Source organism: Cystoisospora suis (genome assembly GCF_002600585.1).
Source record: "Cystoisospora suis strain Wien I chromosome Unknown contig_3627, whole genome shotgun sequence".
NCBI lineage: Eukaryota > Apicomplexa > Conoidasida > Eucoccidiorida > Sarcocystidae > Cystoisospora > Cystoisospora suis.
Genome location: NW_027156422.1, coordinates 5,241 through 14,318, shown reverse-complemented (window position 1 = coordinate 14,318; position 9,078 = coordinate 5,241). Strand labels below are relative to the sequence as shown.

At 44.8% G+C, this 9,078-nt stretch overlaps 1 protein-coding gene across 1 annotated transcript; it reads left to right on the top strand.

Moving 5' to 3' along the window:
- The first annotated feature begins 211 nt into the window (after positions 1-211).
- Positions 212-8,622, top strand: CSUI_007039 (phd-finger domain-containing protein). Its single transcript, XM_068067189.1, has 4 exons — positions 212-3,636; positions 4,261-5,300; positions 6,369-6,497; positions 8,062-8,622. The coding sequence occupies exons 1-4, from the start codon at positions 1,012-1,014 to the stop codon at positions 8,219-8,221; spliced, it is 3,954 nt and encodes a 1,317-aa protein (XP_067920835.1). The 5' UTR covers positions 212-1,011; the 3' UTR covers positions 8,222-8,622.
- The last annotated feature ends 456 nt before the right edge of the window (positions 8,623-9,078 follow it).

The window sequence follows — 9,078 nt, the reverse complement described above, 5'->3', positions numbered from 1 at the left end:
AAATGAAAGCGGCTACACGAATCTTCTCTCCTGAAACGCCGCGACACCTCTACCCCGTGCGCGCCCAGCTTGCTCATCGCTGTCTTCTTTCATTCCGTTCGCTCCCATTCTTCTTTCTTTAATTGGTAGAAATGTCAGACTGGCTTCGTAAGGCCGATATCTGTGCTATGATTAGCAAAAAAGAAACTTCAACTCCCCTCTTTGTTTTTCGGTTGGAAATTAGAAGAGAGGCTGATTAACTGGGGAAGAATGAAAGAAAGTAAAGTCTGAAGCCGTGCATGCAAAGATCTACAAAAAGAAGCACAGGAGAACGGACGCCTCGAAAACAAGGCCTCATTCGTTTCTGTATTTTGCTTTCTCCATCTTATCTCGGAAGATCACCTTTCCTTCTTTTGTTTTTTTCTCTCATCTGTAGAGAAGCATTTTCTGTTAGATGGGAAACAGGATGTCCTGTTTTCGTTCTTTTCTTTCTGCTTGAATGTTTCCTATCTAAGAAGAAGATGAAAAAAAGTTTCAACAATGCGTCAAGCAACACATGCGGAGAGTAAAGAAGCCGTGCCTTCTACCAAGAACATCTCCCTTTCCTCTCTCTTCTCGCTTTTCTCGTCTTTCTTTCTGTGACTCTTCCGTCCGCCATGCTTGTTCCTCGACGGACCAAAGACTTCTTTCTTTCTTGTGACTTCATTCTGCTTGGTACTCTCTTCCCGTAGGATCTCTTGTATCTCTCGTTCTTTGTCTCTTTTCGTTGATACCATCCTGATGTTATGCATGTTCTGAAGAGAAGTGTGTAAACTTTCTTCTTTTCTTGGATACCTCTTCTTTTCCTTTTGATTCTTCTCGCTCTCTTTCTGAATGAAGAAACGAAGAGAGACAAATGAAGAACAACGGTACAACAGAAAAGTATCGATCTTAGCGTTTCTTGTGAACTGAGACACTTGGGCTCATACGAGGAAGCTCTTATTGTGGTATACCTTTCTTTCTTTCTTTTTTCGTATCACTTTTCCCCTGCCTATGAAAACTGTCCCTCTTTCTTGGGTACCTACAAAATCCGAAGAAAGGCCGGTCTCGCTATTCTTGTCTTGTCTGCTTTGCAGTCTTCCCCTCCCGATCAGGTCTCTCTCTCTTATAGGTGCAAACAACTTCTGGAAGAAGAGAAGTGGCACCTGTTGGCTTCTCTTCTCAGTCTTATATATTTTCTCTTTCCTTCTTTATATATATTTATATACTGGGAGAGGGGAGAAGAAGATGATGGTGAATCCTTCGAATGACGGAGATAGTGCGGCTGGAGGGGAAGGAGGAGGTGGGAAACCCGGTGAGGGGGGGGGAGAAGAAGAAGAGCGAGGAAGAAGAAAAGGCATAAGTGCAGCTTCAAATTACCGTCGTCATTCTCGCAGTAATTCTTCTTGTGTGATCATAAATAAGGAGAATCGCACAGGTGAAGAAGAGGATAAGACGGGGTGCATAAGCGATGACGATGAAGATGCGAGCATTGAAAGTAATGACAGCATATGCTTCTATTGTGGCGGAGGAGGAGAGATTATCTGCTGTGAAGGCTGTCCGTATTCATTTCATTCTGATTGTCTACAGCCTAGCGCACGACCTCAGCAAAAGATCCATTCTTCTTCTCTTGGACGGAAAAGCTCACATGGCAATGAAGAAGATGAAGATGGGGAAGAAGAAGACTGGTTCTGCCCCGAATGTTTAACCCGTTTCTTTCGCAATCTTTCGAAAGAATCTTATCTATCTCTTTCGCCCCCTCCTCTACCTAGTAGAAATGTCTCTTTCGCTCCGGCGGCATCGTCGTCCTCTCCTTCGCCCTTTTCTTCTTCTGCCTCTTCCTCTTCTCTATCCGAGACTACGATGATAACGATGGTGAAGGAAACAGTAGAAGAGAAGACAGATGGAAGAACTTCCCGTCTGGAACATCCTTTCACTTCCACCACCCTTAGTAGAGAAGATGAAGATACAACTCTTCTCTTTAATTCTCCTCCTAATCAACAGCTTCTTCAAGATTCTCTTTCTTGGGCAACATTACCTAGTCATTTGAAGTCGATTCTAAAACTTCATCATAAAAGAAAAGCAGCACTCCTTCCTGTTTCGCCTCGTGATCATCTTCTTTCTTCAGAGAATACTACCGGTAGTCACCCCCATATTTGTAGGGGTCGCAGCCCCAGTGAAGATTTTCATAAAAAGGTAGAGAAGAGACATAATCCTTTCAGCTCTTCTTCTCCCCTTTCTTCTTCTTCGTCTACAAGGCTTCTAAGAGAAGAAGAAGGAGAACAGAGAACTGTGAATGAGGAAGAAGAAGCTGAGGAGAAGAGGAGAGGTGACTTCCGTGAGAGAGAGGCTTCTCCTATGATTTCCGTCCAGGGAGTGACAGATGGAAAACTTCACAGTTTAAAGAAAAGAAGAACAGAAAAAGAAGAAGAGGACAACGACGAAGAAGAAAGAGAAGGCGAAGATTATCCTCAAGAAGTCTGTTCGTCTCCTTTCTCTTTGATTGAAAGACAGCGTCAGGGTTCTCTTCAAACCCCCAGCGTGAAAGAGAGAGAGAGAGAAGATGAACAAAGGAAGCTCATCGGCTCATCTTCTCCAACTTCCGAAAAAAGTTCGCGTGGAAAGGCAAGTTCATCTGTAGAATCAGGAAGAGAAGAATGCTCCAAGGCAGATATACAGCCCTCGTCTTCCTTCATCGAGAACCGCAGCGAAGAAACGACAGAGAGAAGGGAACGAGAAACAGAGGGAGAAGATAAGCACGAAGGAAAACAGCACGGCGTAAGTACGCCAGGCAAGACGAAAGACCGTGACCATAGTGACGAAAAAGAAGAAGAGACGAAGCTGAAAACGACAGACGGAGAAAAACAGGGAGAGCGTAAGGAGAAACAGGGAGAGAATAAGGAGAATGATGGGATGGGTCGTGGTAGTGACGAGGGAAAGGCGTTGAAAGGGGCTGGACACGCAGGTGAAGAGGGTGATTTTGAAGACATTTCTGTCATCCATCATCGAGCTTCTTGCAGTGTACGTACACCTGGTGTGGACGACCACGGTACAGATCTTGCTTCGCCACAACTGTCCTCAAACTCCACAGGAGACTCTTCATCTCCTAAACAGATGGAGAAGATGATGTCTTCTCTTTCGACTTCTTTCGTAGAGCAGCAATGTCAGGCGCGTCCTGATTCCGGCTGTGCTGCTTCTCCTTGCTCTTATACCTCTTCTTCTCCCCCCTCTTCACAGGGAGGTTCTTCAGAACCTTCTTCCTCATCTTCGACCTCTTCTTCTCGAAACTCATATCAAGGTCCTTCACCTAATGATCCCCACTCTGCGTTGCCTCCTACACGCCGCTCTTCTTCTTCCTCGTCTCAACCTGTGACATCTCTTAGTGGTCCCTCTTCTTCTTCTACGGCTACGGGAGGGCTGCAGTCTCCCCCTCCTACATCTGCTTATAGTGCGCCTCCCCTTCCCTTTTGTTCACCTTTTTCATCTTCTTCGTTTTTTACTCGCCATCCATCCATACCGTATCCTTATGCTTATCCCCCACCCGCGCCGTATGCTGACGAAGAGCTTCCGACATTCGCGAGAAGAAGAAGAAAGAAAGGAGGTAGTGGCTCAAGGATCAACGTAGGCCCCGACCATCAGGTATGAGTTCTTTTGTCTCTATGTGCATGTATGTATTTCCGAGGGGGGGGAGAGGCGAAGGAGACGGGAGAAGAAGAGGTACACGACAAGAAGGAAGAAAAAGAAGGAGACAGATACACGAGCTTGCACACTGGAAATCTCCTCTCTTCTTCGTCTTACTATACTTCTTACGTTTCGTTTTTTTCAGTTGTTCCGCTCTCTGAGAGTGAGAGAGAGGGAGAGAAGAATCTTGTGGTGTAGATGCCTCCTGAGGTAGGCTGTTAGCGCGGTCATCATATATGTTTCATGTGTGCATCGTGTTTGTACATGTTAACATATAGCGCGAAGCAGAGAGAGCGGTCTATGTGTGTCTGCCTGTCTGTCCATACCTATCGGTGTCTGGCTCTGAGTATGCTAGGTCATTTGCATACACGAATAGATCATGTAATGTCTCCTTGTCTATGTCTGTATACGCATGCATATGTGTGCACGTGCCTCCTTCTACTATAATCTGGTGTCTGTATATCTCTCACCCTATCGGCATGCACGCTGTTTTAGATGTATGGACTTACATCGTATGTTTTTTTTTCCCGTGTCTATACACACGTGTGCAGTTGTCTGCGTGTCTCTGTGGGAACTCTGTAGGTACCTCAGCTACCAAGCTTTTACTTGGCGCATGCTACCGATGTCTTCATGTCTTCCATAACTTCGAATGAATCGAGTCTGGGAATCTTCACGAGTGCATATAACCCTCTCTGCTGTATCTACTGCGGAGGAGGCATAGGAGCAGAAGGGAGAGAATCTAGGGGATCGGAAGGCTGTCTTCGCCCTAATAGTCGCTCATGTCATGCCAAGGGCGAAGACGACGATGAAGATGGAACCAGCTGTAAGAAAGAGAAGATAAGGAAGAGAATTTTGAATGGATATCCTCTTTTGCCCTGGGATATCTGTCCTTATTGTTGCCGTTTTTCTTCCGCATTCTTTTCTGTAGATATTCGTACTCCTCTTCCATTCTATCGTCAATATTCTCATTCTTCTTCTATCCTTAAAGAAGGTGTTCTTGTCTCTCCTCCCCTCACGTATCCTTCTCCTCCTTCTTGTTCTTACTTCTCAACCTTATTCTCCCCCCCCCTTTACACTTTTGCATCCCCTTTCCCCCCCCTTGCGCCGCCTCTATCCTTCTCAGCAAGTCTCTCTTCTCATCTCAGTCGTTCTTCGTCTCCTCCTACTTCATCGGCCTTCATTCGTAGACCCTTCCCCGATCCCAACTTACACAGAAAGAAAACTTTTTCCAGTCGAGCTGAAAACGTAGGAGAGAAATTTTCTTCTTCGTTTCCTTCAGGCTCTTGCTCTTCTGCACCTTCCTCTTCTTCGTACTCTTCTCTCACTTCTAAGAAAGGAGATTGTGTCTCTTCTACTACTACTACACATCATTCTCTTTCACCTTTATCTGCCCCTCTTCCATCCCATACTTCGTCTTCTCTCTTGCGAAGTCAATCACTACCAGGGGGAGGTTTCCTTTCAATTGCGGCTCCAGCAGAGCAGGGCCTATATCAAAGTCTATTAGAACCGACACTCGTGTATTCCCCTTCTTCTCTTGAGAGAAAGAGGAAGCTCTGCACAGCTCTCGGGCGGTCAGATAATTGCATCAATACTCAGACTGACCTGGCAGAGTTCATTGCCACGTACGTCAGTAGCACGACAAACGTACACGCTCATATAAGAGATGTATTGCTCTATTTGTCCTGGATACACGAGACAGGAGTCATACAGATAGAGAAGGTGATGACTATATGTATGGAAGTCGGTTTACATGCAGCCGTACATTGTTATGTGCATATATATATATATATATATATACGTACATTCCTCGAATGTTTGTGCAGGATAGCAAGTAGTCACCGCCTTCTAGTCGATCATGTCTGTGTGCTGGGGTTTTCCATGGCAATGCGAACTGTTTTCGGTTTGTATCACATAAGAGGTTGTATGTATATACACATGTATGGGCAAAATGTATTCATACCATCGCTCAGTGGCCTGTTCTACTTCTTACATATATATGTATGTATCGGCACATATGGACATGTATACATACGCGGTATGTAAGATTGTTCGTATCTGTTCTGTACGATAGGTCACACGAATGTTTCTTGTGTACAATATTGAGACAGAGAGAGGCTGTGAGGCAGCTGGAGTCTGTCCAATTCTCTTGCTGGACTGGAGGGGAAGATACACTGCACGAAGGGTGTAGATTCACTCGTGTAGAGATAGATAGATAATTACAAAGGTAGGTCACGGTGTACGGCTGAATCTGTCTGCAGGGGTTTCAGCTGTTTGCTGAGGGACCAGAGAAACTCTGGTTGTGCATGGATGCCTACGCAATACAATTTCAGGATACATCAGCCCGGATAGAATTATATACATATATATATATATATGATGGCGATGAATTCGTTCAAGAAAGCGAAAGGGAGATAAGTTGAAGTAGCACGGAATGAAGAGATTTGTCTGGGTCGGAGATTTTCCGGATGATTTCTGGGCACTCAGTTCTGGTCAGCCGTGTCTGCTTTCTCTAAAGTCTCCACCTCTCTCTGTTGCATCTCCATATGGGCTTATACAGCCCTTTAGTCGAGGTATGGATAGATATACACGAACCTCTGTAAAGCTGTACACGTAAATGTGTGTAGCAATATGTTTGAATGAGATGTATGTATGTACGTATGCGTGCATGTCCCGTGCATCTGCGGGTGTAGATGCTCTCGGCACTGGAAAGCGAGTCCAGGATGGCAACCTTTCACTCCTGAGTTTGCCTATAAACTTCTACACCGAGCTGAATATGATCCGGAGAGAGCTCTACGTATGCTCGATGATTCGGCTTTCAGGTATGAAGACTTCTCAGGGATTCTTCGTAGGCAATGACGTCACGGTCACTCTGAGTCGTTTGTTTCGTTATTGTCATGGGTCTCTTTTCTCCATTCTCTCCTTCTTTCTTCAGCTTTCTGTTTTCCTTCGGTCCCCTCTTCCTTTCCTCTGCTTCCTCGCCTTTTCTTTGTCTTCTTGTCGGATCGACGTCGTTCACTTCTATCTACTGTTGCTCCTCTTTTTCTTGCCTCACGCACTTGTCTTCTTTTCCGTGCACATCCACTCGTACGTAGGCACTTACCTCTATCTCCCTGTTTATCGATGCTCATTCCGCTGTAGACCGAGGTAGACAGCGTCTACGTTAGACTCAAAGTGCACTTCAGTTGATCCCAGCAGTGTAACGGTGATTATGGTGTATGTAGACAGAGAGACTATGTGTGCGTGTGTGCCCCCTCACGGGTAGTTAACTAGTAAACAAGCTGGGTGGAGTTTTCCTCTTCTTCCGTCAAGACGACGTATATACCAGTTGGTTCATGTATCTGGATACTATATATATATATATATATATGTCTTTCCACATCTGCAAGACCCGCGGATTTCGAGCCGTAGATGACAGGATGTATTTGTATACATTCACTCCTCTTTATTTGCATAGTTTGCTCTATGAGAATTCAGCGTTTCTCATCTGCCCGTGGTTTCTTGGCAAGTATTGAAGTTACACAGAGGATATGCAGGAGTATAGACAGATAAAGAGAGAGAAGAGGAAGACTTTGCTCTCTCTTGTGTTTTTTGAAAGATCTGTCCCGTTTACGACGTGTTATCTTAGGTGCTGTATTAGCTACAATTTGTGGGGGCTTTTATTATGCCAAAGATAGACTTGTCATATATTCATAGGTGCGGTACTCTTAGGGAGCGAAAAGTAAATCCCTTCATAGAAACCAAGAGTGCTTTCAGTGTTTGAATTTATGAAACGTGGTTAGTTCATCTAGCCAACACGATTCGATTGTTTGGGATTCGGCTCCCTTTCATGTGGACTCCATCGATTTGTTCCATCCGAGGAAGAAAGAGGCAGAAGAAGAAGGAGAAAAAACGGGCAAACTAGAATGACCTAAAGAGTTTCGTTTCTGTAAATTTCCGTCGCTTGGCTTTTCTTCTTTCTTTTACGAACGTTCGCCTGCCTTCCGCAGCATGAGGTGTACACAAATGACCACACTTCTCCGCTGGTAGATCTATAGATATAGAAATCATATCTTCCTTTCTCTTTGCTTAGAGATTGTGCATAAGTCTGAATCTCTACATGTAAAGAGAGAAAGGATGAGAGAAGAGAGATCGATGTATAGACGTTGTGTACATAGAGATATGCATGTATGTATACATATGAGGCAAAATACGTGTACGGTGTTTTTTTGCTTATATCTTTCTCTTTCTTTCGTCTGCATATGTGTCGAGCTCATGAATCTTGCTTCTGTTGGCTGGGTTGTTTCTTTCGAGATGAAGTCTTCCTGCTTCATTCTGTCTTTTCCTGTTGTGCGTATACATGTCATGTTGTTGTTTTATCTCTTCTTTTCTTTCTTCTTTTTCTAGCTTCAATGATATATGCGACCCTCCGTTGAGAAGATACGACAACAAATGGAAGAGAAGAGACAAGAGAGGGACATACCCCTGCAGTCCTTATCCTTCGCCAGCCGTTATACGCCATTACTTGGGAGAAAGACTTCACACAAAACATCATCGTACCCTGTGACTCCTCCTTCTGTTTCTTCCTCTTCGTCTCTTTCTTTTTCTTCTCTTCTTTCTTCTCTTTCTCTTTCTTCTTTTCGTTGTTGTTTTACGTCGTCATATTGGTACTTTCACCATGGAGGTATTCTTCTCTTTGCCTTTCTTGTCTTTGTTTATCAGCCACGTGGGCTTCTAGATTCCGTCGCTTTTTTTCTTCGTGAATCAGTCTCTTCTTTCTATCGCCAGTTACCTCGCTCAGTCTCACCCAGTCACCGTCTAACTCATCTTCATGAAGACACTGAAGCTTTTTTTTCTTTCTGCTCCGACGCAGAACATGAAAAGTAGCTTAGTGTCATCCTCGTGAAACAGACAACTCTAACTCCTGAGCCCCATGAGGAGCCAGAGACGTCGGATCTGTTGAGAGGATGCGAGGAGTTTACATGGTATATTCGGTACAGGAAAACGAAGACGACGTCCTGCGATACACCAAAAAGCTCCACTACAAGTAGTCTTGAGTATGAGCATATTGTGCTGGACGAAGGGCACTCTGCTCCTGACAAAGAAAGAAGTAGCGGCAGTAGTTGATTGGTTTCATCGTATTTCTTTTTTTAGGACGTAACTTTTGTCTGCCTCAGGTGTCTGCGCACTTGGAAGCAGAGAGAAACATTGAGAGGCGACGAGAAAAAACAGAACGAAACAAAAGCTGGAAAGTCTCCTCTTCTGCGTTCCCTTAAATCTGTACGAAGATAGCACGTAGAAACAGGAATCTCCCAGCGGGTCACGGCACCATTTTGTTGTGCCCGGTGTACAACAACGGGTACCACTAGATATTGAGGTCCGCCGGTGCCGCGAAGTGTGACAGCGGCTTGCCCTCAGGAACTC

Excerpts from the sequence above, each read along its gene's own strand:
- CSUI_007039 (XM_068067189.1), top strand. The coding sequence starts at position 1,012 with ATGAAAACTGTCCCTCTTTCTTGGGTACCTACAAAATCCGAAGAAAGG. Across the intron at positions 5,301-6,368 it reads CTGGCAGAGTTCATTGCCAC|ATGCTCTCGGCACTGGAAAG; the intron begins GTACGTCAGTAG and ends CTGCGGGTGTAG. Across the intron at positions 6,498-8,061 it reads CTCGATGATTCGGCTTTCAG|CTTCAATGATATATGCGACC; the intron begins GTATGAAGACTT and ends TTCTTTTTCTAG.